The following is a 15,149-nucleotide window of genomic DNA, read 5'->3' as shown; positions in this document are numbered from 1 at the left end:
TTTCCTCAGCTCTCATTCCCATTTGGCCTCTTTGGGCTGTCTTAATCTCTTGTAAATTTTCTATTTTAAGACAACTTGCTGCATCTGCTGCTTTCACTGTCTCTGAGGACATCTGATATCATTTCATGCCTCTTCCCTGTACATTTTTAATTTTAATCTCCTTCAGGAGCATGAACTGAGCTATTATTCCTACTGTGATAATTCAGATTAAACTTTTCTGTTTCAATGCAATCTTCTCTAACCTCTGCCTAAAAACCTGAGGAGTCTATGAAGCACCTCGTCAGTGTGAATAAAAACAAGAGATTTCAATCTTTTCCCATCCTCCATCCTTCCTGCTGCCTTCATTTATTATCACCATGGATCACCCTCTAAGCCTATCATTGAGTATCCGTCTCTGACCGGGATATCTTCCTAGAGCTTCATGTATCAGACCGGACCAGTCAGACCACAAAATTAGTCTTCATTATGCATTTCCAAACTGTCACTCTTGTGCTATTTCCCATGCTTTTCCTCTTAATTAGGGTGAACTGACCACAAACATAAACCACTCTTTTACATGGAGAGTTTATGGGAACACCACAAATCCTTCCTGAAAACAAAACAAAACAAAACAAAACAGAGCCATCTTCTTGGCACCTTGCAATACACTGTCCACACACCGCTGTCTATGCTGGGGGTCAGCGTGGTTTTACAGCTTCCTTGTGCTCCCTCTTGTGTCTGCTGTCAGACCGCGGCTGCTGACTTCTGAGAAAACACTTTTAAATTTTGCATCTCTAGCCTCAGAGCTAAGGTTCCTAGAGTTTCAGCTAAAGAAGGACACACAATATTTGGTGAAAGTTGATCTCCTGTAGTGTTTCAAGCTGGCTGTTCACACATCAAAGCACAATGCAGTCACTAATCTCTTTTGAAAATGTATATCTAGGGATCTAGGTTATTATTTTTAGCCCAAAAGGGAAAAAAGTATCACAGCACTAAACACCAACTAATTCCATGAAAAAATAAGCTCTTTTTTTTTTTTTTTTTTTGGCATTTGACATTTCCAGATACTAGAAATCCTTATCCTTGCTTGGTGGTGCTGCTGTTGTTAGTGAAAAGTCCTTTACAGAGCCCATTTGATTTCCTACCAGAGGTAGTATTAAAAAGATTGATTGTCATACATGGGGAAGATCCAAAATAGGAATTTTGGAACAAAAAAACGAAAGCAAGCAAGCAAGCAAGCAGAGCAGCAGGCACATGCCCTGGTCTAACCCTGCTTTTAACACCGATAACACAGTTTAAGAGCTGAGCGTCCCTTGAAACTAGGCATCGGGGTTCTGGGAAGGGAGATCACCAGCAGAAAAAGTGACTATTCACTTTCATTGCATTGCTGTGCAGCTGTGGGTAAAGAGCATCACTGCTACAGAAATATATATCAAACTGGAGAGCTTCTGTGGAACGGGATGATGATGTGTAACAATAACATCAAAAGCTAACCGGAATTATGGTAATGTTGAGGAGAAGCAGGTAAAACACCTTCCCTCCCATGCAGATCCTCCCTCCCTGTCCTCCCCAGTACCACGCTGCTGTCACCCACTGTCACCCTGCTGTCAGCAGGGCACTGGCACACACCGAGGAGACCTCAGCAAGTAGGGACAGCCAGGCAGCAGCTGTGAGCACTGCCATCCCGTGGGGCTGCATGAGACCAGCAGCAGGAGCCCTGAGGTGTTAAATTTACTGTCCTGTGAAAAGAGGAGACACTAGATTTGGTGAGTGAAGTACGAGGAAGAAAAAGGGAAGGTCAAAAGCAGCAGGTAGCTACGTATGTTTAACAATAAACCCCTCAACTCCCAGCCTAATTTTAGGCTTTCTGCTTGTACCCGCTTTTAGTCCTTGCTTGAGAAGAAGGTCTCTTGAGGCAACCTCTTTCCATTTCTTAGAAGCAGGGAAAAGACTCCATCTGCTCTTGATAGCTAAGGTGCAAAGGGTACTTTGGGATGTTACAGCTGTTGTCAGTTTCCCAGAGCTGAGGTTCATGAGAAAAGACCTCTACCTCAACAGACCCAAGAGCAGCAGAGGGCAAGAGAGCCTGCGGATCAAATTTACAGCCTTATTGACTCGTGCTAACATACACGTCAGCGAGAAGAGATTTGCTGTCCTGAAGGGAATGTCTCTTCGTGGAATGGCCAATCTTTTAGCACCTACGTTAAGGTGAATCCTATTTCCATTATTGATACTATATTACCAGATTAAAGCTGACCTTATTGCCCTCAGCATTCCTCAGCAAAACATTGTCCTACAAGACATTTGAATGCCTTTTTAGGGTAAACTCATCGGTACAATTTGCATGTAAGTGTTTTGTGTATGTAAGACTCTTATGTGAGTGTTTCATGTAATGAAGTCACCCAACAGGGAACTACAAGCTCTTAGGGGAGCCAGCTAGAAAGAACACAGGAGAAGCACGGAAAGCAAGGAGGAAGGCGTGTGATCTTCATTTGGGACTGGTGCACTTCACTGTGTGCTGGGTGCTGAGTGAAGGCAGGGTTTCACTGCAGCCTTCACTGATCTTTCCCAACTGGCACGAGCCAAGCAACTCGAGCATTGCCGGGCACGTGCCTCTCGGGGTCCCTTCCCTCTGTGCGCTGGAGGTGACCGGCTGCAGCTCCTGCGGAGGCTCTGACCTTGCCAGGCTGACAGGAGGGCACGATGCAGGAGGACACACTGTGCCCTCTGTGGGGAAGCCGGGCCATGGGGCACGCGGGGATACTGCGAGAGCTCCATGCCGGCAGGGTTTGAGGTCATGCTGAAGGGTGTCGGACACAGAGGAGCTGTCCCCGTCCTCACTTTGGGGAGGACACTCCTGGTGTGTCTGAGCACCCACACAGCACCCTGCCGCCCCCTGAGGGGACCATGCAGCCCCTCAGTGTGAGGACACGACACGGTGGCAGTGCGAGCCCCCGCACGAAGCCATCGTCCCCAAACCCTCCTGCTTCTTCACATCGCCCTCATCCCCCCGGCTTCTGCCAAACGCTGAACTGCCGTGTCCCTGCCAGGCCCCCCGTCCCCCGCGGAGCCTCCCGGAGCTATTAATACGGCGGGCACATGCTCTGGCGCCGCGCTCCGGGCGGCCACCAGATAACTTTAATTTGCCCTTTAAACGTCCCGAGCCCGCCGGCCCTCACCGCCCCGAGGAGGGAGGGGGGGGGGAGAAGATGGCGGCACCGCCTCGCGCCCCCCGCCGGGGGCGGGCCGCCGGGGGGTCGCGGCCAATGGGCGCGCCCCGGGGGGCCGCCTCCTCCTATCGCGAGAGGCCGCAGGCTATAAGGGGGGCGGTGCGGGGCCGGGGGCCATTTGGCCGGGCGGGAGGGGAGGTGGGCGCTTCGCGGGGGGTGACGGAGCCGCTGCCGAGATGGGTGACCAAGCGCTCAGCTTCCTCAAGGACTTTCTGGCCGGGGGGATCGCTGCCGCCATCTCCAAGACGGCCGTCGCCCCCATCGAGCGGGTGAAGCTGCTGCTGCAGGTGAGCGGGCTCGGGGGGCGCCGGCTGCCCTTGGGGGTGCTGGAGGAAAGGGGGGGGGGGTCGCGGCGGGGCGGGCATGCGGGTGGTGCCGGCACGGCACAGCACAGCACAGCTCAGCTCAGCTCGGCACGGCTCGGCTCGGTTCGTCCCGGCTCGTCCCGGCTGGCCCCGGCTCGTCCCGGCGTGCCTAAATAAGGGCAGGTGCTGGGCCGGCTCCGGTTACGCTCCCGGGGCAGCGGGAGCGGGGCCAGGCGGCGGAGGCGCTGCCCTTGGGCCGGCCGTGGCGCGGGGTGACCGGCGCTGTGTCCTTCTCTCTGCCCTCCCTCCCCTCCTCCTCCTCCTCCTCCTCTTCCTCCACCCAGGTCCAGCACGCCAGCAAACAGATCACGGCGGAGAAGCAGTACAAGGGCATCATCGACTGCATCGTCCGCATCCCCAAGGAGCAAGGCATCATCTCCTTCTGGAGGGGCAACCTGGCCAACGTCATCCGCTACTTCCCCACCCAGGCCCTCAACTTCGCCTTCAAGGACAAGTACAAGCAGATCTTCCTGGGGGGAGTGGACAGGCACAAGCAGTTCTGGCGCTACTTCGCCGGGAACCTGGCGTCCGGGGGCGCCGCGGGTGCCACCTCCCTCTGCTTCGTCTACCCGCTGGATTTCGCCCGGACCCGGCTGGCGGCTGATGTGGGCAAAGGAGCGAGCGAGAGGGAGTTCACGGGGCTGGGCGACTGCATCGTCAAGATCTTCAAGTCCGACGGCTTGAAGGGCCTGTACCAAGGATTCAGTGTGTCTGTGCAGGGCATCATCATCTACAGAGCAGCCTATTTCGGGGTTTATGACACGGCCAAGGGTAAGAAGTGGATGGAGCGGTGAACACGAGGGAAGATCTGACAAATAAAGGCCCACGAGGGCACGCTGCCCTGTGAGGACAAGCAGGGCTTGGCTTAGTACCAGTTCAGGGTGCTATTGCTGGAATAAGCACAGGTGTTTCTGAAATGCATTTTGGCTTTCCTCAGTTTGCTGCTCTGAGCAGAAGCCATGGGTTTGCAGTGTGTTTCCAGACACCTTATAGTTTCTCTTCTTATTTCTGTTTTCTTAAGGCTTGTACAGATGGCTTGTTGCTCCCTGTACTTCATGACATGAGGAGAGGTTCTCCAAGAGAGGTCAGGAGCACGAAGTAGGCTCTATATCACAAAATCCAACAATCCTATAAACTCATTTCAGTCATTGCACCTGTTCATGGTCAAATATGGACAGAGGGAAAAGTTGTAGGCATGTTCCTGTTGTTTAGGTTGAGCAGCTCCTGGGGTTGGTGGGTGCTGGTTCCTTCCAGTCATCTTTCCCACCACCCTTTCCCTCTGTACTGACTCTCGTCATTTGTTCTTGATGACAGGTATGTTGCCTGACCCAAAGAACGTGCATATCGTAGTGAGCTGGATGATTGCCCAGACTGTCACGGCAGTAGCAGGGCTGGTTTCATACCCTTTTGATACCGTGCGACGTAGGATGATGATGCAGTCTGGCCGAAAGGGAGGTAAGAATAAGTCTACTCTTGTGGTGTTCTAGCATTGGAAAGTGTCCCTTCGTTGGGAGGTCTGGGTTATTTTGTTATGGAAAACCAATGGCCCTTTTATAGAAATCCTAATTACAAAAAGGAACGGCATTGTGCGTTATTTCTGTGGTATTCATTTAAGAGGTTGAGAGTTGATTTGATTTTCCTATGGCAAATTAAAATGATGATTCCTAAACTAAGAACTTAATTTCAAATTCTTGGTTATGCTTTACTTATCGCTTTATTTTTAAAATACAGGGAATTTGAAATTGACTCTGCCTTCTGACATTTGTTTGTTTCCACAGCTGATATTATGTACAAGGGCACAATTGATTGTTGGAAGAAGATAGCTAAAGATGAAGGTTCGAAAGCGTTCTTCAAAGGTGCCTGGTCGAATGTGTTGAGAGGCATGGGCGGAGCTTTTGTATTAGTACTTTATGATGAAATCAAGAAGTATGTCTAAAACATAACATCATAATTAGTTCAATTGTTCTCAATCAACTTTTTTAAAACTTGTTGTGATGTAATGGACAACAAAATATTTCCTAGGGAAACTGAGAATGAAAGTTATGAATAGGATATGTTTGAGATGAGGAGGCATTTATTTAAAATTTGTCCACTACAGCACAGTGCATTTTGTATGAAAATTTCTCTAACATTTGTATTGGAACCTGTATATATATTTAATACCCCTCCAAATTCTGGGTAATGCATTTTGTCTATGCACAAGACCTAGGTGGTCTACACCTAGATTAAAATCTAATAATGTGAACTCTTAATGAGATCTTCAGAAATACCTAGTTTACTTAGCAATGTCTCTAGCTACCCAACAGCACTACGACATGGATTAAGATGACTTCTTCTAAAGATGTATTTTTGATCTGATATTTAATATAAAGCATTTCTGGAAATACAAGCTATATTAAAACACTAGGCTGTGAGTTTATAACTGCAGCTTCTTCACTGACAAGTTATGGTGGTCAAGACCATAATGATGTTTTTAAAATATACTTTGTAGAAGGTGGAAATACTGTGTCAAAACTGCCCTATATCTTCACAAAGCAAAAAGTTGTTTGCTCTGATGTTCAATTGAACTAAAACTGAAATCATGAAATAAATTAATATATTCATGAACTTTTCCTGTTGTTTTCAGTACACTGAACACACTGCAACCATGATCTTTAAGGTGATGTGCTAATCAGCACACTACTAATGACTGCTTGGTACTGACTAACTTTCTTGGAAGTTTTCTAATGGAGCTTTAAGTAGGGAGAATAGTTATTGGTAATTCTAATAGCAAACCCAAGCAAGTTGAGCTTGAGGATGCTGCAGCCAGTTGTCATGTAGACTGAACTACCAGCTGGCCTTAGCTGCTTTCATACTTTAATACAGGGCAACGTAGATGAATTGTTCTTGGCTCACAGTGAAGTCTTTTTTTTTTTTAACTTGAAAAAGTGTTCTATAATTCTTCCAAATTATTTCAGTAATAGTGTAGTTGGGAATATAGTTAACAACTTGACTTATTAATTACCAGGGAGATCAGAACATGCCCATACAGAGTTTTTAAACTTCAGATGCTGGATTGTTGTGAACCCAATGCAGAACAGGCTCTCTAATTGGGCAAAGGAAGGCAAGTGAGTTGTTGCTAGTTCAGTGATTCAGTTAACGTGTTTATATGTAGTCTATGTATCCACCTGAGAAAAGCAGGAAGACTTAACACTTGCATAGTCTTCAGTTAAATAGTTTATTTCAGCTACACTTTTTATTTCATATGCAGAAGTGAGGTATCCTGAGGTGTTTTTTTGACAAGGTTCTGGAGCATCTATCATAGTATCCTAGGGGAGAGAAAAAAAGGTGGAAACAATGTTGGAATCACACTAGAGGTAGTGGAAGGTAAAAGGCTATGCAGTTACTAGTAGAATTGGTGACTGAGCAGTACTTTTCTAGTGAAAGGGTTATCACAGCATGAAGCAGGAGGTTCCTCCAGGTACCATAACTGCTGTAAGCTGCCTTTCCTTCACATCTTATCTCCCAGCATTGCTTGTGTGTGTCAAAGCTGGAGCAATACAATATGCAAAAGCAACATGATGCAAAGAATGTTATCCCTTACTATGGTGGTTGTAGCTTCAGACCAGCACCTCCCCTCCACCTGAAAGCGGGAATGAGATACTAAATATTATATGGAGGTAACATCTATGCACCTGAAGAATAGAAGCAATGGGTCCAACAATTATAGATTAGTTTTGATTTTTGAATTACCTGAATAGGTAGCAATCACTTTTGACTGCTCAGACGAAGGAAGTGTACATGTTAGATGAGGTCTGATGTATTTCAGCTTCTTTGTTTAAATCACAGTTCTTGACAAAGGGAGACAGCTTCTACCTTGAACTTTTAGGCTTATTCTGTTCCTTTTTTTTTCCTTTCTTCTCTTCCTATGAGGAGCAGTGCCTCTTTAGATCTGGTTTAGTCCTTTCTTCTCCCTTCCCTAACGGTCAATATCTAAACATGTTGTTAGATCCGTGGTGTGTTTTCTTCCTAGTAGCAAATGACCAGGTTGCAACCTATTGAACCACATGACTGTGAAGAAAATCCAGGTGCTTACTGCAGTAGTCTCAGAAACCTTTACCTGCTTGCTTCTGCCCTTTTTCTTCATTTTCTCCTTCCTCCACACATTCCTACTGGTTCTTTATGAGAAATCCTTCAAACACACTGTAACCATTCATTTCTCATTTACCTCACTGACAAGGTTGCTTATGGCCTTTGGATGTTTTAGAGAAGATCCTAGTTGGCTACAACAATACCAAAGACAATGTCAAACTGTAATATAAAAAAGGTACCAAATTTGGGGGGCAATTTTATGTGTGAATGAATAATGAAAGAAGAGTAAGCAAAAAGAAATTTCAGATGGGTCTAAACAAAATAATTAAAAAATATTCTGGAATTCCAGGATAGAAACATTCTGGAATATTTCAGAAAAAAATAAAATGACATAAACAAAGGGAAAGTGAAAGCTATTGAAAAGTGAGGAACACTGAGACAGGAAAATTGCACTGGGGAAGAGACGGTAGGTAAAATAATACATTATGAAAACACAGGCAAGAAGCTCCTTATTTCTGCTTACATGCTTATACATATATACAGCCTGTGGCAAATTCCAGGCATTACTTTCCACTAGGATATTTGGTGTATGACAGTTTTGAACTTAATTAAATAGCCATTCCCCCAAAAGCAGCACTGATATATGTGCATAACACTTGCTCAAAGTGTAAACTAAATCCAGCTCTGTACAGCTGGCAAATTGATGATTTTGCAGTCTTTTTGACAATGTCAAAAATTCAATTAAATGAGCTTGGGCCACAGACACTACCCCTGCCTTGATCCATTTGCACCTCACAGACAGGTACACCATAAAGTCAATGTCAAAATCACTATTCCCTTGTATTTCACACTTGAACAGAGGGAAGCCTGTCCTGGATAGCCTGCTAATATATTCTAGTAACACGGGAAGACAAAGCCCATCTAGTATATATGGTACTCCTCGGTCCAGAAAGCATGCTACCTGGGGACGGAACTGAGACACACATCTTTTGGATGAGAACAAGGTAGGACCTTCAGGCTGGCTCTGAAGGATACACATCTCTAAAGAGCACTGAGAGCAGGACTGCAGAGAGTGAAGGGAAGAATTTATGACCACAGATAGACTCTTCCCTATGTTTTTGAAGGTGAAGACCTCTACTCTCTGCCCTATACTTGTTAGGGAAGGAGCAGCCCTCGGTTCTTAAAAACAAACAAAAAGAAGAGCTTAAGACATACCATGGGGCATAGAAGAAAAAAAAAAAAAAAAACAAAAAAAAAAAACACATACAACTTGCAAAGTAATTCAAAAACCAGAAAATCACGTGCTGGGATGCCAGTTACTTTTACTATGATAATCTCAGAGAGCTCCATTAACCAACCTAGGGTACAAGGGAAAGAAACATCAAAGCACACTTTCCTGCTCATGCCCCAGGTGGCAAATCTCAGCCCTGTGTTCCCTTTCTGACCCTTTAAACAAGAAAACTCTCAATAACACATTCTAATTTTAAGAGACACTGTGGGGAGAACTGAGACTTCTTTTGTCTCAAGCTCTTACCACATAACACAGTGGAGAGAACAACAATTTTCCATATATCAGAGCTTTCAACGATAATAATGAAGAACAGCATTTTGGGTGAATAACACAAGTGATTCTGGAACCAGAAGTGACACAGCTGCAAGGATCACTGCTGGCAAATGCTGCCTCATTTTGGCCAGGTGGAAAGTTACCAGAAGATATTAGAGAAGCTTACCTGACCAAGGCATTAGAACCAGGTATCCAGAAGACAAACCAGAACCGCATCACAAACATCAGCAATCCTTGTTGGTATGAAACATGAAGCTGACCTCAAACAGTCTCAGTCCTGGAAGACAGCTCTGGACTTCTTCACCAGGTGGAAGTGACATGCTACATCCCCAGTGTTTTGCTCAAGACTTTGAGCAGGCAGACACCGCAGACTGAGCATCAGATGCAGCATACCAGATCCATAAAATAATCCATTTCCCTACATAAGAACGATAAGAAAATAAAGTATTTCCCTTTTTACCCCTCACCATCTGGCTTGCTGATATACCACAGTGGAAATATCAGTCATCACCTACATATGATGCAGCTGCTAGAAGGGCTGATAAGTGACCTCACTGCCTTGAGGCTGCCTTGATCTCTACCACACTGATGTGCAGACTAGGCTCCAGAGAAAAGCAGCAGCTCTCATCTGCCAGATGACTGAATGAGCTGCCCAGATTGTGCAGGCAGAATGCTATTTTTATCTACTAACCAGTGAGAACAAGGAGAAACAATCAGATGAAAGTGTTATCAGTGATCTGTTAGAAGAAGTCTCAAGGCTTTTTACAGGGGTTTATCCTGAAACTCGTTAGTTGACAATCAGGAAAACTCAGTCCAGTGCTAAGTCTGCATATGCCATAGAAGATGACATAAAAAGGTAGCTAGCCATTTGATTTGGGACAGTGAGACAAATGCTCATCTGAGTGAGGGGATAACAGCAGAGATGCCTCAGGTTCTTCAGCAAAGCCTGCAAAGTCTACTAGAAGACAGGCTGTGGCACAGAGGAAAGCCTGTAAACTCTGTATGAGGAATGGCCTTGTGTGATTCTACCAGTTTAGCTCAAATCTCTTGGATTCACTTGAATTAAAATAGAATTCTGAAGGGTTCACCAGTCTGCTTGGTAAAACACCCTTCCTATTTCAGCTATCCAAGCACAAACACATCATCGCTCCCCGTCCTTATAGTCATTGATCTCAGCTAGGACCTTCATTAAAACTTCCATTGCTGCAGAAGGGCTACAAAGCAGGACCCAATTCCTGGAAGAAAGGCAGCCCACAATGAAGCATGGATGCTTCCAGAGCAGAAACATGAGAGGCATCACAGTCCATTTCTCACTGCAGTGAAATCAATGCTCCAGTGTTGTCACTCAAACTGGCAATCTTGTCACTTTAGCAAGGAAATTGGTTCCCATCTGAAACTATGTCAGCTCAGTGTGGTGACTTGCTTTAAGTATGAAGAGCTTGCAGTTTTTGGTTGAAGAGATCTTCTGGAGGGGAAAGAGGTAGAAGAGAACATAAAAGTGACAGCCTACAGGAAAAAAAACAAACACAGAAATACGTCTACCTGAAGTAGAATTTGTTGTCATGAAAATCTTAATGAAGTTATCTAATTTAATTAAGACTGTCAATATGGCTTATTTAAAGAAAAAAAAAAAAGAACAAAACAAAACAACAACAACAAAAAAACACTGCACCAGTCACTACCAAGTAAAACATATCTAAGTGATTCTTTGCATTTTCCCTGACTACAGGTAGTATGAAGCATTTCTCCAATGACATCCTTTGCAATTTAGTATCACATGTCAAATTCTTTAGGAAGTCACTGCATTGACAAACACTTCATGTTAAATATTTTATTTCTTATAGTTTACAAAAATGACATACAAAATTGACAGTATTTCATACCAAAGTTAAATAAAATAAGAAGCAGCGATTAGAAGTATTCTGTTTCGTGAATTCTTTTACAGAAGAGAATTATTATATGAACATTCAGAAGTATTTAAACTGTTATTCACATTCAAGGACAAAAATCTTTAAATAGTGAATAATTTTAATTAGCACAAGAGTACAAATAAATACAGCAGCACTATGCAAAAAAATGCCTTACAGTCCCTATCAATGAATAATAATTGTAATAAAATCTGTTTGCCACAATGCTGCTTAAAATTAAAGCTTCATATATTGTCAAACAGCTAAATTTGATCTGCAGATCACCAGGTGCAGAAGCTCTGCCAAACTGTCATACAGGACCAAGCGAAAAGCCTATTACAATGCAGAATACCTGAAAGCTGAAGCCCTCATGCAAGCATGAGCAAAGAATGATACATTTTCTTTTTTCTTTGTAAGGCCAAGACCTGGCATTATTGAATACAGCTTTTTTCCTTATACATAACACAAAGAGATTTCCTGCATCTCTCCTGGGAAGAAGCTGGGTAAGCAAGCAGGGTTCCAACAATACCCATGGACACTGGCATCATAATTTATGCTCTTTATAAGACTACAGTCCTACAAAATAAGCTCACTAAGTTTGCCTTCATGTATAGAAACAAAGCCTATTATGTACTATTTGCCAACAGCATTAAACTTTGTTCCCCTTATAAATGGATGTTAGATAAGGAAGCCTGACACTACTACAAATATTTGATATGAACATAACATTAAAAATAGGTTAAGAAGCATGAGATTTTATTTCTGTTTTCAACACTTTTTTTTTTTCAAATAGCGATTAATAGTTGCTTTCAAAAGCAGATGTTGAAGCTTCCTGCAGCTCAAGCTTTTATCTCCCCACTGAGATGGGTCTGCAAAAGAAGGGCCATGAAATACTTCTTTTGCTTACTGTTCTCTAGCTTGAGAAGTATCTAAAACTTACTCTTAGATTCAATCTGAAACTGTTTTTCACTTCAAACATCAGTCTCTGTTACCCAGTGTTGTTCAAATACCATCAAATGCTTCTTTCCTACGCAAAGGTCCCAATACAACTTCTAAAATTCTCTGGAAGAGACACGTTGTGGAGTACAAAACAAACGCTCATCACCTGGGGTGATCTGCAACCATGGCAAAATAACACCTTCTGCAGCCTCGGTATTCTAATTAACCATGCAGGAATATACAATCCACTTTTCATCCTGCAATGCTGCTGTAAAATGAAGATTCTTTCAGTCGTATGAACATGACCTAAAAGTTCAGAAGACTTACCTGAAGCCAGGATGAAAAGCGACAATTTAGGAATTAAGTCCTATCGTGCAGCAATTCTGTCCTTCCACGTCATGGATACAAATTCCACTTATAATCGGACAATAAAATAATAATTAATGATTTCTATTCTGTTTAAATACCTCTTCCTCTTTCATAAATACTTCCTCTCACAGGAAACACTGACTGAAGTGAAAGTGTTTGCATAAAAACAATTTTATATGCAATTATACCATATACAATGCATTTTTAATCACTAAACAATGCATAGAATATTTTTGCACATAGAATTTACAAAAGCACTAAAAATAGAAATCCGAGGAACATCTCAGAATGTGAGGCGTAGCACACTTATAACCAAGCAGCACGAACATTAGTGGGCTTAGGTCTCTGTAATGCCCCACCAGATGGATCAGAAGTGTTTTTTTCAGTCTTCTGGCTCATTGTACTTGGTAAAGTGGATGCTCTTGAAGTGCCTCCTGTTAACCCACAAGGGGAAAAAAAACAGTAAGAATGCTTACACTGGGTATATCAGAAAACTTCATCGTATATTACTGTAAATATCATTACCACAGTTTCCAGAAAAAACAAAACAATTTCTAAGTTCAATCCAAAACCAACATTATGAGTTGTTTGCAAATAGTCAGAACAAAAAAATCAAGCACATGCCATAGTGCAGTGGTTCTTTAACCTGACATAGGGATGGATCCATGAGGATACATGACCTACTTCCAAATGCACGCAATTTCTAAGAGAAACAAAGCTATTATCAGTAGATTTACATTTTCTAAATAACAATATGAACCTTTTTTTTTTTTTGCTTTGTCCTTTCAATAAAAAGCACTAGCAACCTGAAATTTATTTATTGTTGTTACTATTTTTTACAACAGTGATTTTTTCACCTTTTTGGCAAAGATTATTAGCAAAATGATTTATTAGAAATTTAGAATGGTAAGTTAACAACTCAGTCACCATATTTTTGGTATAATTAACAATAACAATTTAATCATCTCTGTATCAGAAAAACTTTTTTTGCTTTTCTTAATAATAAATGCCTTGTAATTCTGAATTACGAATGAGAGAAACACCTGTAAAGAAATGCTAGAATCTGCAACTTCAGAGTACTTACTGGAAGGGCTAAGCTGGCTGAAAGGAGACTTTCCTCTTTTTACAGATGGTGAAGAACTTAGATAGCTCATCTGGCGCTGATAGTCCATCAATTGTTCAGAACGTCTCATACCAGCTGTTGGTTTCACTGCTTCCAATCTCTTCAGAAAAGCCTTAATATCAAAGAACAGCATCATCAAGAAAAAGAACAAACAAGAAGCTACAAAAACATTCAGAGACTGCTATTTCTATTTTAACTGAAAAAAATAAACCCAACAATTTTTAGCATTTCCCAACACAATTAACTCCACTGGTGACACACTATTCTGCTCACATTCAATACTTTTCTCATTGCAATAAAAGACAGAGTTGAGTACATCTTTGGTACCCCACAGTACACTGCACATCATGATAACTTGAAATGACATCTGTTTGGTGAAGGTGGCAGACGACAAGATGAGCTCTTCTATTCCTACTGTGTTTAACTCTAGAAGAAGAGATGGGTAAGTTTGGGGGAGGATGAGAGGTTTGTTTTATTTTGATTTTTTGCTTTGCAAACATATTTAGAACAGTTCCCCAGAGAGAACTACTGACCTCAGTTCTGTGAAAGTAATTGTAAGAAGAAAAGCACAATTACATATTTCTTTTGGATTTTATGTACATCTTTTATCCATAATGTACTTTTACAAGGTTATAGTTGAAATTGTCACAGACGTCATTTCCGCTTGTTGAGATTAACCATGGCACTCATGCAGCAAACATCATATCAAAACAGTTACTTACATAGTATTTATAAGATACAGTTTCTCATACCTCCTAACTACTTACTCTTGAAACAGGATGCATTCATTTAAGATTTTTCCATAATTTTTCTAAAGAAAACAACTTTGTGATGGCAAAAAATCAGAAGAACTTTGCTACACACAGCCTCCAATCAACCACCTGACATCCGTAATACATCTAGCCTTCAGTGCTTGTTTTTCACAGATCTATACACTCCCTCCGCTAGCTTAATTTGAAGTGATAGCCTACACACATTTGGCAGGGACACAACCATCATCAGGGTTACAACATGCATCTTATTAATGAGAGACAATGCAAACTGCAATTACACAAATCTCCAAAGTACTAAAAATACCTCTACTAATTAAGAACGTATTATTTAGATGCATACTTAAGTGGTAGACATCAAGAACCTGCCTAACAATTAAACTGCACTTTGCATGAAATGATTTTTTCCCCCTCTTCATCTGCCCACAGGTCCTGTTCAGGTTTCTTTTCTGATGATAGGTTCTTTTTTTGTCTGCTTTTGTTTGTTTGCTTTAGAAGAACAAAAAAAGACACAGAAAATCATTTGGTAAATGGAATAGCATTCACAAGATGTCAGTTGTCTTCGTCTAACTGTAATAGGAATCTGCAAGCTCTTGGTAGTTTATGCATGGGGACTGGAAACCTGCAGTGTGCGCAAGAGAAAGGACAAGCCATTTTGGCTCGGACGTAATATGTCACAAGTGCTTGCATCGAGTGCCAGCCAGTTCACAGTCAAGTGGAAATACCTAAGTAAGCAAAAGTCAAAGGAAGAACTTCAGCTAGAAATAGCTCTTCACTGAAGCCAGTTACAGAAGACAAAATGGTAGACTTGTTACATCCCACATTTTGCACA

The 15,149-nt window shown here is 42.5% G+C and overlaps 2 protein-coding genes across 3 annotated transcripts in view; one reads left to right on the top strand and one right to left on the bottom strand.

The window, feature by feature from the left end:
• The first annotated feature begins 3,337 nt into the window (after positions 1–3,337).
• Positions 3,338–6,181, top strand: SLC25A4 (solute carrier family 25 member 4). The gene is made up of 4 exons (XM_084286855.1): positions 3,338–3,496; positions 3,859–4,345; positions 4,889–5,029; positions 5,353–6,181. Exons 1-4 carry the CDS (start codon positions 3,386–3,388, stop codon positions 5,508–5,510), a joined length of 897 nt encoding a protein of 298 aa, XP_084142981.1. The 5' UTR covers positions 3,338–3,385; the 3' UTR covers positions 5,511–6,181.
• A 4,844-nt stretch (positions 6,182–11,025) lies between these two features.
• The window catches only part of CFAP97 (cilia and flagella associated protein 97), a 28,431-nt gene continuing 24,307 nt past the window's right edge, over positions 11,026–15,149 (bottom strand). For both annotated transcript variants that reach the window (XM_084286153.1, XM_084286154.1), the window contains exons 5-6: positions 13,509–13,659; positions 11,026–12,858 (exon numbers count right to left, since the gene is read on the bottom strand). In XM_084286153.1, the coding sequence (XP_084142279.1) occupies positions 12,731–12,858; positions 13,509–13,659 (279 nt within the window). In that variant the 3' untranslated portion in view covers positions 11,026–12,730. The remainder of the gene's footprint in view (positions 12,859–13,508; positions 13,660–15,149) is intronic.

The sequence above is a fragment of the Netta rufina genome (assembly GCF_964035555.1).
Source record: "Netta rufina genome assembly, chromosome: 4".
Classification (NCBI taxonomy): domain Eukaryota; kingdom Metazoa; phylum Chordata; class Aves; order Anseriformes; family Anatidae; genus Netta; species Netta rufina.
Note: the sequence above shows the minus strand (reverse complement) of the source record. Positions and strands in the feature narration are given on the sequence as shown.